A 14,709-nucleotide genomic window follows, 5' to 3' on the forward strand; every position below is an offset into this window, starting at 1 on the left:
TGTTTTTTTTTTTTCCTGATCTGCACTGGATACAGCCATCTCTCTCCCTCTCAACATGGGCTCGCCCACCATTTTGGCACACCTTTTAAGTTTCTTTGATCCATGGGGATTTAAGTATTTTGTGTCCTTTGAAGGGAAAGCCTGCACCAGTTTCTGAGCTCTATTTTTACTGAATGCTTCTTTGGACTACATTTTTCCATATGTTGATCTCTACCAAAGGGAGATTTTCCTGTGGTTTCTTTTTCCCTTCTCTTGAAAGCTTTAGCTGTGCTGTTCAGGAAATTATCATGTGTTGTAGCATAGCATTAATTTACTCTTTCAATATGAATAGATGTTAGCACTTGTAGCAGCAAAACGAACACATTTGATGATCATGATGATATTTCCTTTGCTGTTCATGTGGTTTGCAACCCTCCCCCCCCACTGAGCATTCTAGCCAAATTCACAATGTTTTTCCCATGTAACATGCTCTGGTTCTAAGTTTTCAGAAACCATCTTTTTGAACTAGAACAAAAAATAAATAAAAAAAGGAGGAGGAGGGAGGAAAGAAATCTTCTCCCGCTTCCTCCAACACAAAACTCCCTTGGTAAAGCCCTGTTTATTCTCGTTGTTCACTTACTCACCGAGACACTATGGAAACTGAATTTCTTGTATATCAGCAACAGTAATACTCCAATCAGTCAGTAGTCAATCAGTCAGGGAGGCAAGCAGGCACACACACACACACAAATTGAATTTTAAGAAATACAATAAATATATAGGAACGACAGGCTTGCACACATACCCCACATCCCTGCCCTTCAAGCTGCATCACACACCTTTATGTGTTCATGTAGTTGAGCTTCATGTTGACGAGAAAGTTGTTCATGTTGTCTCTGGAATTCTGCTATGAGGATCTGTCTCTGGATTTGTTGTTTTTGTTTGAGGGCTAACAATTCCTGTTGGAGCTGCTGTTCGCGTAATGTAGGTTCAGTCACTGATATGGAGAATTGATGATCCAAGTGAAAATCCATAGGTGAAACTTGCAAAGGTACTGTTGTAGACACATCAACTACAAAAAAAAAAAGTCCATTCACCTGCAATTATTATTCAGTAAGCTACAAAATATTTGCCTTCTGACTTATATTAAATAGTGTTAAGTCTGGAGTTTGAAAACCTAACAGTATATAATAGTGTATACATTTCAGACTAAAGCGTCTTTTCTGTTTTTTTCACTGTTATTGTTATAAATCTTGATATTCTATTTTAATTTTATTTTAATTTCACTTCAATAAAATATTTATGTAACACATTACATTAACATTGTATTATTTATAAAGCTTAAAGTATTGAAAATAATTCTATTAATATTAATCACACTTTAGAATATTAATATTACAAGCATAAAATTATTTAACTTTTTATCTAAAATTGAATGTAGCAGGAAAAAAAGCTGCTGTATTTCCCATAACAGTAATAAATACATTGACAGAATTTTTGATCTAATACTAAATTTTTGTCAAGAGTTATCTGCTCTTTCACCTAGTTATTTCTTCGCTCTCAGCTTGACAACAATCGAGAGGGGAGTAGTTGGAATGTCAGGGGTAGGAATGGAATGCCAAGACTCAGTCTGCAAATCGTGACCCTGCTACTATCCTCAAGATCACGCTATGCAGGTGTTTTGAATGTAGACAACTTTTATAGGTAATTCATTCCCACATTTGCACAGATAGCACAGCCTATCACAAACCTGTTAAAAAGGGGTGGGGTGGGGTAATGCTGAGATTGAGTCAACCCTTGAATTGGACTGTCGAATGCCAAGCGGCTTTTGAAAAGCTAAAGAGACTTTTTGCCGCTGAGCCATGTTTGAAACACTGAACCCAGAGAAGCAATTCATGATCCAAGTAGACGCTAGTGAGGTGGCCGTGGGGGCAGAATTATTGCAGAGAAATGAAATGGAACAACTGCAGCCTTGTACCTATACATCTCAGAAAGGTTGCAACCACTGCTTTATCAGCCCAACCCTAGTAGGGAAGTTGAGGATTAATGTAAGAAAGCAGAAAAACCCCACCGCTTTTTGCCAATTAGATGGGTCAATAGCGGGCGGGGGAGCCAGCTTCTTTTGTCACCCAGCCTCTACAAATAGGCATCTGGAGCCATGAAGAAATACTTACATTTATAGTGGCACCTAGCATGGAATGGCCGTTAGTCTTGGGCCTTACATGGCTGAAAAAATGGAACCCCAAAATTAATTGGAAGCAAGGCATCATAAAATTTAGATGCACTTGACTTTTGTCGAGAATCCACATAAAGAAATGAGGAGGCAGAGCACCAAGAAACACCATGGTCACACCATCCCAACCAAGGGCATACCCATAGAGTACAAAGATTTGGCTGAACTTTTTAGGAAAAAAGCCTTGGACGAGATCCCCCTCACTGCGCCACTGCCTATGCAATAGAAATCGTCCCTGACTCCAAACTCCCTAAACCCAAGATGTACAGCATATCCCCGAAGGAGCTGGAAGAAGTGAGAGCATTTATTGAGAAAAACCTAGCAAGGAGTTTCATCGAGCCAGCCCAACCAAAAATTGCAGCCCGAGTTTTATTTAGAGAGAAAAAAGCTCAAAACGTCTGTGTAGATTTTAGAAATTTAAATACAATCAGTGTGGAGAACATGTACCCTCTCCCCATTATGAAAGATACACTAGCACAACTCGGTAATGGGAAATTTTTTTTCAAAGGTGGACTTAAGGGAGGCTTACTACCGAATCAGAATTAAGGAGGAGGACAAGTGAAAAACATCCCCTTGGGTGCTACCAATTCGAAGTGCTCCCCTTTGGTTTACAAGGGCCCCGCATAGTGTTTATGCAATTAATAAATGAAGTGCTACATGAGCATTTGTATAAGTGAGTCCTGGTTTACTTGAACAACATTTTAATATACACAGAGACCAAAGCGGAACATGTAAAACTAGTCAGGGCTGTTTTAAACAAACTCTGCTCTGCCACACTTTATGCTAAACTCTTTTAATTGCAAAATTTTTATTTTTCCATAATAATTCCCACAATTTGACCAGTGTACAATACAATCACTTATCCAACAATCAGTCCTATACTCAAATTATACTCAATCAGGGCTGCTCGACTGCCACTCCCCCCTTTAATCCTTTCTTCCCTTCTCATCCTTCTTAAACTTCCCCCACCACCTTCTCCTCGCTTTCCTACTTCCCCTCCTCTTTCCCACTTCTCACTACCATCCTTTCTAACCCTCTATCTTCTCCTTCTTCTCCTCCTCCTATCCTTTCTTCTCCCTCCCTTCTTTCCTCCCTACCCACCTGCCTACCTACTTTCTTCCTTCTTTACTCCTCTTTCCTTACCCTTTCCTTCGGGAGTGTTTGCCGAGCAGTCCCGACATTACACCATTCCAACTTGTTTAATTCTACCATTATTCCTGTACAATGGCAACCAATCAATTTATAGTCTTCCCTTCCCCTCATTCCCCGAGACTTCCCAGAACAGAATACAGGGTATTGTAACTAACAAACATAATCTAAAATATAACATAAAACATATTCCATTTCACACCATCACACTATCAATTCCTTCTTTCTTAAACTAATACATAATAATTCCTAACTTCACTCAAAAACTAATTGATATTTTTAATCTGATACTTATTTTGAATATAATCAATCCACTTCCTCCATTCCAAAATATATTTTTCTTGTGTACAGTCTTTCAAGTAGGCAGAAATTTTGCCATTTCTGCTAAATTTGATACTTTACTAATCCATTCTCCAATTGTAGGTAAGTCTTCTTTCTTCCAATATTGTGCAATCAATAATCTTGCAGCAGTTATTAAATTCAGAATCAGTTTTGTCTCTATAACAGTGCAATCTGAGATTATTCCTAATAAAAGAACTGTGGAACAAACTTGATCTTCTTTTTCAAAATGTTCTGCATAATCCACCATATTTTTAATCCAAAAGGCTTTAACTTTTTGCAAGTCCACCATATATGATAATAGGTAGCATCCTCACAATCACATCTCCAACATTTTGCTTTCACATTTGGATACATACATGACAGTTTTTAGGATCTAAATGCCATCTATAAAACATTTTATAAAATTTTCTCTTAAATTTTGTGCTTATGAATTTAACATTCCTCACCCAAATTTTTTCCCATGTTTCTAACATTATAGGTTGTTGAAAATTTTGTGCCCATTTTACCATACAATCTTTAACCAACTCCATTTCTGAATCAATTTCAACCAATACATTATATAATCTCTTTATATGCTGTTGACCTTGATCTTTTATTTGTTTTACCAGATTATCATCACTTTGCCTTATACCAATTTTCTGATCTATTTTCCATCTAGATTGCAATTGTCCATACTGGAACCATGTATAATTTCTTCCTTCATCCTCAATTTCTCCCTAGATTTCAACTGTAATTCCCCTTTTCCATAGTCAAAAGCTCTTTGTAAGTAATAACTTCCATTTTTTGTAATATATTTATATTCTCTATCATATGTCTGGGGATGGTCCATATTGGTATCTTTCCATCTAACTTATATTGATATTTTTTCCAAATCCTCAACAACGCACTTCTGACCATATTATTCTTAAATGTCTTATCAATTTTCTTGTCATATATTACATATGCATGCCATCCATATAACAAACCATAACCTTCTATATTCAAAATCCTTTCCTCTGTTAAATTAATCCAATCAGAAATTAAAGTTAAAACAACTGCATCATAGTACAATTTCAAATTAGGCATTTTAAACCCCCTCTTTCCCTAACGTCTTGCATTATTTTTAACTTTATCCTCGGTTTTTTACCCTTCCATACAAATTTATTAATCCCTTTTTGCCATTCTTGTAAATTTGCATCTTTCTTCAATATTGGAATCATTTGAAACAAAAATAAAAATCTAGGCAAAACATTCATTTTTATAGCTGCCACTCTTCCCAACAATGATAATTGTAACTTCTTCCATTTCTCCATTTCTTTAATTACTTTTCCCCACAATACCTCATAATTATTTTATATAATTTTACATTCGATGCTGTAATGTATACTCCTAAGTATTTAACCTTTTAACTACTTCATATCCAGTTATTCTTTCTAATTCTTCCTCTGATGTGTATTCATATTTTTAATTATCATTTTGTCTTCTGTTGATTCACTTTAAACCCAGATACCTTACTATACTGATCAATTGTCTCCATCAAATATACAGCTGAATGTATTGGTTGAGATAAAGAAACAACCAAATCATCTGCAAACGCTCTTAATTTATAATCTTGATTTTTAATTCTAATTCCTTTTATTCGATCTAAACCACGTATCTTACTCAATAATATTTCCAAAGTTAGAATGAATAATAATGGTGACAAGGGACATCCTTGTCTAGTCCCTTTCTCAATCTTGAAAGATTCTGTTAATCCACCATTTACTATTATTTGAGCTGTTTGCTTTTGATATATAGCCTTAATTGCTTGAATAAAATAATCCCCAAATTGCATTTTTTCTATTACTTTAAACAAAACTGCCAATCCAATCTATCAAAAGCTTTTCCGCATCCAAAAAGAGGAATGCTGCTGAAACCTGGCTGTTTCCTTCCAAATATTCAAGTAAATTTACAATTTGTCTCATATTATATCTCATCTGTCTCCCCTTAATAAATCCTGATTGGTCATTATGAATTAATTGATTCATCAGTGGCATCAATCTATTCGCTAGTATCTTAGCAAATATCTTATAATCAGTATTTAAAAGCGATATTGGCCTATAATTCTCTGGTTTAACACCATCTCGATCTTCTTTAGGTATTAATGAGATAAAAGCTGTCCTCCATGAAGGAGGAGCTTCTCCCTTTGTATTCTGTTAAATAACTCCTTAAGTGGTACAATCATCTCATTTTGTAAATTTTTATAAGTAGTTGTCAAACCATCTGTACCTGGTGCTTTATTCGCTTTAAGCTGCTTAATTGCAAACACTATTTCCTCTGAAGAAATTAATTGATTCAACTCTTCCCTTTGATCTACTGTAATTTCTAAAATACCGTGGTCCTGTAAATATCTATCTATATCTTTATCACTAATCACATCTCTAGAATATAACTTAGTATAATATTCTAAAAAAGCTTTTTTAATCAAATTTTGCTGATATACTTCCTTACCTCTATATTCTATTTTATCAATTATACGTCGTTTCTGTTTCTTTCTTAATAAATATGCTAACCACCTTCCAGGTTTATTAGAATTATTAAACAAATTATGTTTTTTTGTTTTTTTTTGTTTTACATTTATACCCCGCCCTTCTCCGAAGACTCAGGGCGGCTTACAATGTATAGGGCAATAGTCTCATTCTATTTGTATATATATGTTTTGCATATTGTAAATTAGTTGCCACCTGATCTGCCATTAACATATTAAATTGACCTCTTAATATATTTATTGACTCTTTTATTTTACTATCTCCTGGATTACATACCAATAACTGCTCCTTCCTTTTAATTTCCTCTTCTAGTTCTTTTCGCCTTTTGTGCAGTCTATTTCTATATTTATTATTCATCTCTAATAAAATTCCCCTCATATAAGCTTTGCTGGTGTCCCAAACTATCTCTATAGGTGTCCCTTTATCCATGTTCAAAGAAAAAAATTCCTTCATTAGAGTTTTACATTCATTTACATTTTGTTCATATTTAAACAAGTTCTCATTCATCCTCCACGACCTCCTGGCCTCTTTTTCCCGGTCTAGCTTAATCCATACCGGCTATGATCAGACAAAGTTCTAGAACAAATTTTGTCTTCTTCACTCTGAAAACAAATCATTAGTAATTAAAATGAAATCAATCCTAGAAAAAGATTGATGTCTGTCAGAAAAAAATGTAAAATCTCTCTCTTTTTCATTGCGTTCTCGCCATACATCTCTCAATTCTAAATCTTCCATCAAATCAAAGAATGCCTTTGGCAGTTTTACATGATTGGAAATATTTCTAAGACTTCTTTTATCTTTCTGGGTATCCATCACTCCATTCCAATCACCCATTAATATATAAGTTTTATAATCCCAAGATATTATTCTTTTATGTAAAACTTATAAAATTTTTCTTGTTGTTGATTTGGTGCATAAACTCCTATTAAAAGTATTTTCTCCTTCCAATAAAAGTTCAATAGCAATATATCTTCCTTGATTATCCGCTCAATTAATGTTGCAGATAAATTACTCTTTATATAAACAACTAGTCCACTCTTCTTTTCTGTAGCAGATGCAACAAAATGTATTCCCAATTTTGAATTTATCAAATATTTCTGGTCTAATGTTCTAATATGTGTTTCTTGTAAACATACAATGTCATTTTTAAATTGCTTCAAATAATGAAATATCTTTCTTCTCTTTTGTGGTGAGTTTAATCCATTAACATTCCAAGATAAAAGTCTAATTGCCATTATCAGCAATCGGAAACTTTTGAAGCACCAGCCGCAAATCATATCTTTCTTTGGGCCTTGCTCCTCCCACTGTTTCCGTCTTGGTAATAGCAGATTGAGCCTGTTGAGCCTTTTCTTCTTGTTCCTTACGTTTGACAGCCGCTCTTGTCATCCTTGGCTCTTTTGGAATCTCTGATCCCATCTTAGACACATCCAACGCTTGTAAAAGGTCTTCTTCCATTACTATCACTTCTTTTTCTTTAATTTCACCTTCCTTTCTCCTACCATCCGGAGATGGTGGACTTTCAGCTTTAAGCACATAAGCATAAAACTCTCGTGCTTTACTGACTGTATTAAGACGATGTGCTTTCCCTTCATAGTAAACTATTATACCAGTTGGGATGTCCCATCTATACTCAATCTGACATTTTTTAAGTTCGTTCACCAAAAAAGCAAACTCCTTCCTACCTCTCAACATTTTGGGGGGAATTTCCTTTAGTATTAAAATATCTTGGCGCTTGAATCTTGTCTCCTTTAAAAAAGCTTGTAAAATCTCATTTCTCACTGTTCTAGTAGTAAAATAAATAACAATGTCTCTGGGAAGATTTCTTTGTCTTGCTATCCAGGAATTCACACGATAAATTTTATCAATATAAAGGCCACATCTACTGGCGAACTGCCAAAATCTCTGCAAAGGCCTCCAAAAATTTGCTTCAAATTCTCATTTTACATTCTTTCAGTCACGGATTCGTAAAGCAAGTTCCATAGCTCTATATTGTACCAAAACAATTTCATCATCAACTTTATCCATTTTACTTGAACTGCCTCAATCTTATTTTCCAATTTTAAATTAACTTTCTTTATTTCTTCTACTTCCTGCTCCAATAAAATCACATTTGATGCCAGACCCTGTACTGCTGACACCAAACCTTCTTTAACTTCTTTATTTCCAGTTTGAATTTCTAACATCTGTTTTTTCATCTCTGACATTTCTTCTGTAATTAATTTAAACTTATCCTCTATCTGGGAAGTTTGCCAATTCATAGCATCGTTAAGAGATTCTTTCATAAATTCTTTCAGATTATCCTGAAGTGCTTCCAAATTTAGTGATTTTGTATCTGCTGTATGTGCTGGAGAGACTCCCGGTGTTAATGTTCCTGGGGTTTTTGTAACAGTTGACTTTAATTGTTTTGCTGCCATCTCTTAAAATTTCTCTTTAACTTAATATTACGTATAAACCTTTTAAGTCTTTTTTTTTTCAGTCTCTCAGTATCTCTTCTCCCTTCTCATTACAATGTTTAAAAAAAAATTCCAGCTGGCCTTCAGCAATAAACAACAGACAGTGAGAATTGTAACACTTTCGTTTTCAACTGCGTAGCTCATTAAAGAATAATCACCATTTTCACTTTGAAGTCAAATCCAAAACTTAAAAAAAAAAAAAAATAACAGGGAATTGATTGATTACTTGCTTTTATAATTAGAGCTCTCCTGTTTCTGTTCAGTCCGGTATTATCTTCTTTAAGTTAAAATTGGTCCCGGCTAATATTACGTATAAACCTTTTAAGTCTTTTTTTTTTTTTTTAAATCAGTCTCAGTATCTCTTCTCCCTTCTCATTACAATGTTTAAAAAAAATTTCCAGCTGGCCTTCAGCAATAAACAGCAGACAAAGAATTGTAACACTTTCGTTTTCAACTGTGTAGCTCATTAAAGAACGATCGCCATTTTCACTTTGAAGTCAAATCCAAAACTTAAAAAAAAAATAACAGGGAATTGATTGATTACTTGCTTTTATAATTAGAGCTCTCCTGTTTCTGTTCAGTCCGGTATTATCTTCTTTAAGTTAAAATTGGTCCTGGCAGTTGGTCGCGGCAATTAGGTCTGCCGGAGCAGGAAAAAAGCCTCAGATCTGGAGCACTCTGAAGTTCTGAGGGGGCTTAACCCTTCGAGCCCCCTGGTATCTTCCAGGAGCTCTAGGGAAGCTCTACCTCTGCTTCTTTTTGCTCACCTCCGCTTCTTCTCCCGAAGAGGGGGATTTCCGAACTGCTGGACAGCTGATTGTCGCTGTCTTAGCAGTCCAACACGATCCAGAGGTTGGTGACCAGAAAGATCACCTCCATTGCCAACGGAGCCAACCAGGAAGTCATGCTAAACTCTTTAAATGTGAATTCCATCAAGAAAAAATTAAAAGAAAAAGGGAGGAATTACACTTGGTTTCAATATGGGCAGTTAAAGGCTAGATGGAAAGAAGATCAGAAAATTGGTATTATTCAAAATGAAGAAAATTTGGTAAAACAAATTAGAAATCAAACCCAGGGGCATATAAAGAGATTGTATAATGTGCTGGTAGAAATAGATTCTGAAAGGGACTTGATAAAGGATTGTATGATAAAGTGGGCGCAGAATATTCAGGAACCAATAATGTTGGAAACTTGAGAGAGAATTTGGGTTAGAAATGTTAAATTTACGCAAGTGCAGAATTTAAGGGAAAACATTTATAAGATGTTTTATAGATGGCATTTAGATCCTAAGAAACTATCATGTATGTATCCAGATATGCAAGCGAAATGTTGGAAATGCAATTGTGATGATGCTACATATTTTCATGTATGGTGGACTTGTAAGAAAATTAAATCTTTCTGGTTAAAAATTTGGTGGATTATGCAGAATATTTTGAAGAAGAAGATTAAGTTTCAACCACAATTTTTCCTTTTAGGGATTCCGATGGATTATACAGTAACTGATACTAAATTGATATTGAACTTGATAACAGCAGCAAGATTACTGATTGGACAGTACTGGAAGAAAAAAGAACTACCCACAATAGAAGAATGGATATTGAAAGTTTCTAATTTGGCGGAGATGGCCAAAATCTCAGCCTTTTTGAAAGACAATACTCAAGAAAAATATTTAAACAAATGGAAGAAATGGATTGACTATATTCAAAATAGATATCAGACTAAGAGATATCAGACTGCCTTTGAATGAAGGACGTAATTTTTGACTTTAATGGAGGAAGTAAGGATATGCGAAAGAGAAGGATTATAATTGTGTTAGACTTTAAAAATTTAATGTATGAATGTTAGTTTTTTGAACTATACTTTGTGTTTGCTCCGGGAAGTCTGGGGGGAAAGGGGGTTTTTGAGGGAGGGGGGAGGGGGGGGAGAAAAACTTATTTCTTTTTGTAAAACTTTTCAAATAAAAAAAAGAAGTAGAAATTGAGTATTTCAGGTACCGCATTTCACACCAGGGCATAGAAATAGACCCTCAAAAAATGCAGGCTGTACTTGATTGGGAACCACCCCCCACATGTAAACAGTTACAAAGCTTCCTAGGATAAGCCAAATTTTACTGCCAGTTTATCCCTGCTTTCGCTCAGATTGCCCTCCCCATTACCAAGCACTTAAAAATGAAGAGGGAAAGCAACCCAAAACCAAAGCAGTCTCAACAATGGAATGCCAAGCTGCATTTGAAAAACTTAAATGGCTGTTCTCAGCAGAACCAGTTCTAAAACACCCGGACACAGAGAAACCATTCATCATACAAGCAGATGCCAACAATATGGTAATAGGGGCAGTCCTGCTTCAGGAAAATGAGCAAGACCAACTACAACCATGTGCTTACACATCCAAAAAGTTGAATGAGACTGAGCAAAGGTGGGCCATTTGGGAGAAAGAGGCTTATGCAGTTTGTTAGGCACTTTTAATCTGGAAGCATTTCCTAGAGTGGAGTGAGATCCCTTTTGAAGTCTGGACTGATCATAAAAAATTAGAAGCCCTAAAGACCACAAGGAAACTCTCCCCCAAAACAAGTACAATGGGCTCAGTACTTTAAACGATTTGATTTTACTCTCAAATACCTCACCGGGGAAAAAACTTTCTGGCAGATGCACTATCGAGAAAACCGCAATACAATAGTGCAAAGTCAGATGTAATCAAACCCATAGTGCAAAACAATAAAGAAAACAAGAAATATTGACCGACAGTGATACCATCCAAACTTTTAAACAAGCATCCAGCTTTCTGATGAAAGATGATTTGGCTTGGGTGGGAGGGAAGTTGTATGTTCCAGCCAGCCAAAGACTACGCTTAATGGCAACGTGCCATGACTCCAAATTAGCTGTACACTTTGGTTTTGTGAAAACTTTACATCTAATTAAAAGACAATTTTGGTGACCATCACTAAAAAAGGACATAGAAAGCTATGTAACTAGCTGCCCCATTTGTGCAGCAGCAAAAAGACGTTGGATGAAAACCCAAGGACTCTTTAAAAAAGTAGCCGAACCTTCAGTGCCCTGGAGACAGATTGCTATGGGTTTTATTGTAGAACTGCCAGAAACTGCACTGAATACTGTCATTTGGGTCGTGACAGACCTGTTTTCGAAACAGGCACATTTTATACCTTGCCAAAAGATTCCAACTGCTAAAAGTTTAACCAAATTATTCCTAAAACACATTTATCAGCTTTGTGGAGCTCCATAAAGAATCATCTCCGACAGAGGGGTTCAATTCACCTCCAAATTTTGGAGGGCATTTTTGAGCTTACTTGGGGTAAGCTCAGGGGTTGAGTTCATCACATCACGCATGTACTAACGAAAATTGTGAGAGAATGAACTCGGTGCTAGAACAATATCTAAGATGTTTTATTAATTTTCAACAGGATAACGGGACTGAACTTTTACCTTTTCTTGAAGTTGCATTTAATAACTCAGTACACTCAAGTACTAGTTTTACCCCTTTTAGAGTAGCAACAGGCCAGGATTTCAGCCCCATGCCTGAACTATCCACAGAAGAACCCACTATCCCCCCAATTAAGGAGTGGATGGATACTTTACAAAACACATGGCCAATAGTTAGATTAGTTTTAGAGGAAGCTAGAGAGGCTTTTAAAATTCAAGCCGACAAGAAAAGAATGGAACCCAAACCTTTCCAAATTGGAGATAGAGTATACTTATCTACAAAATTCCTGAAATCATTACAGCCATCAAAGAAAATAGGGCCACATTTCATTGGACCACATTTCCCTATCATTAGGGTCATCAGTCCAGTAACAGTTGAATTACTCCTTCCAAAGACACTCAGGCAAGTCCACCAAGTATTTCACATTAGTTTATTCAAGCGAATAAACTAATTTACTAAGTAAACTGAGTCTCATCACTCAGACCACCTACATCTATACCATCTCTTCCCAACATGATAGAAAGTGAACAACACTTTGAAATCAAGGCAGTCCTTAACTCTAGGATCCACAGAGGGAAAATTCAATACTTAGTTGCTTGGAAACATTTACCCCCATCCCAAAATGAATGGGTCACTAAAACAATGTTAGGGCTCCTACCTTACTGAGAAAATTTCACTCCCAACACCCTAACAAACCTTATTAATATACTATAATGGAGATGATAAGCGGTGATTAAGAGATTTTGAAAAAAATAACTATAAGGATTAAAAATGGACATTAGAAAAAAGAAGGAAGTTAACATCTTGTATCGAAATCTGTCTTGGGACAGTGGATATTATTATAAATATTATTGCTATATAACTGTGAATTATTACAATTGAGAACACTAGATATATAGAGGCTAAGAAAGAAAGAGAAGGCACCATCTCATGGATTTCACCAACGGACTGTGTGTAAAAACAGGAAGTAAGTCTGATGCAATAGTGCAATACACGGACATAAGCAGAGACTGAGTGATAAGAAGAAATGGAGTGAGAATAAAACAAGAGCTTTTATAAATACAGAAAAGATAGAAGTTAAGTTAATGAATTGAGATAATTGAATAATAATAGTGATTGAATTGAGACTGTAATTGTTATATATCAAAGAAATATAGATATAGATATAACTGACTATTTAAGTTTACTCATAAACATATATATGACTGTTACTTATTTATATCTAGATTTGTCGTGTCCCACTCCTCCTCTGACGGCCGGGTCTGGAAAGTCTGTATCAAGCGTGGCCACAAAGCCTCTGCAGCTTTGCCAAAGTTCTGTCAGAGTTCTCAGGGCAGGCAGGAGTCCAAGATATGACTTCAGCAATCCAAATTAGACTTTGCCTGACTCAAAGAGGCCATGGGGTTTTATATAGGCCATGGGGTTTGGCTCCATGACTCAGCACTTATCCAGGCCTGCCCCTCCCTTCCTTTTGCTGACGTCGCCTCTCCATTCTCCGGAACTGTGGATCCGTCCACCCTCCAGCTGCTGGCAATTCCAGCTCGTGACTGGCTTCATACTCCTCATGTTCACATGCTGTGGGGGAGGGGTTTATTTGCTCGGTCTGTCCAGGCATGGTGCCAGGACTGGGGGCTGGAGGCATGCCAGGCCATTCGTCTTGCTCCGTCTGTCCGGGCATGGTGCCAGGACTGGGGGCTGGAGGCATGCCAGGCCGTTCGTCTGCATTATCAGTCCCTGGCTGAGATAACAGGAGATGAGAGGGGCCCGGCTGCGGAGAGGGGAGCGGGCGAGGCACAACAAGACTTGTGAAAATATTGAGATTCAAAAAGAATTTATATGTATCATTGTTAGAGTTACATTATTTTATATAATACTAGGATACGATCAAATAATGATACGTGTGTGTGTGTGTGTGTGTGTGTGTGTGTGTAGGTCTTGGCATATTTGGGTCTTCTCCCATGTAAGGTTGTATCTTGGCGATGTTTCAACGAGGTCTCACTCATCATTTTCAGGCTGGTGTCTTCGGCTTCGTGCTTCTCGAGCAAAGAGTGGTCGGAGCTGCCATCTCTCTATAAATACTGGTGGGGAGTGTTGCTGTGAGTGGGTTGGTTGGCTGTGTGGTTGCATCTTGATTGGTAGATGGAGTGGGTGTTTGCAGATTGGTCGAGGTGGGGAGTGTTGCTGTGAGCGGGTTGGATGGCTCTTGTCGTGTCCCACTCCTCCGCTGACGGCTGGGTCCGGGAAATCCGAATCAGGCTTGCCTCTGCAGCTCTGCCCAAAGTCCTAGCAAAGTCCTCAGAGCAGGCAGGAGACCAGTAAGTGACTTCAGCAAGATAAGTTTGACTTTTGCCTGACTCAGAGACTGCCAGAAAGTAGTTCCTTTATATAGGCCATGGGGTGTGGCTCCATGACTCAGCACTCATTAAGGCCTGCCCCTCCCTTCCCTCTGTTGCCTCCGCCTCTCCAATCTTCTGATGCGAGGGTCACTCCAATCAGCTGTTCTTGGGAGTAAACCCTCCTCAGGCTCACCTGCTGTGGATGAGGGGGAGGGGTCTAGCTGCTCTGTTTGCCTGGGCATGGAGTCAGGGCTGGGGCAGGGAGATGCTCC

General features: G+C 37.1%; 1 protein-coding gene across 14 annotated transcripts in view; it reads right to left on the reverse strand.

Annotated features, from left to right (window-relative positions):
• HDAC4 (histone deacetylase 4) overlaps positions 1-14,709 on the reverse strand; it is a 612,734-nt gene that overhangs the window by 405,245 nt on the left and 192,780 nt on the right. For 13 of the 14 annotated variants that reach the window (XR_009155364.1, XM_058185422.1, XM_058185350.1 and 10 more), the window contains one exon: positions 819-1,051. The exons of the other annotated variant lie outside the window; for it this stretch is intronic. Coding sequence is in view for 12 of the 13 variants with exons in the window: in XM_058185422.1 (XP_058041405.1) it covers positions 819-1,051 (233 nt within the window). In the remaining variant the exon portion in view is untranslated. The remainder of the gene's footprint in view (positions 1-818; positions 1,052-14,709) is intronic. 14 annotated transcript variants of the gene reach the window in all.

This window comes from Ahaetulla prasina, chromosome 1, assembly GCF_028640845.1.
Source record: "Ahaetulla prasina isolate Xishuangbanna chromosome 1, ASM2864084v1, whole genome shotgun sequence".
NCBI classification, from domain to species: domain Eukaryota; kingdom Metazoa; phylum Chordata; class Lepidosauria; order Squamata; family Colubridae; genus Ahaetulla; species Ahaetulla prasina.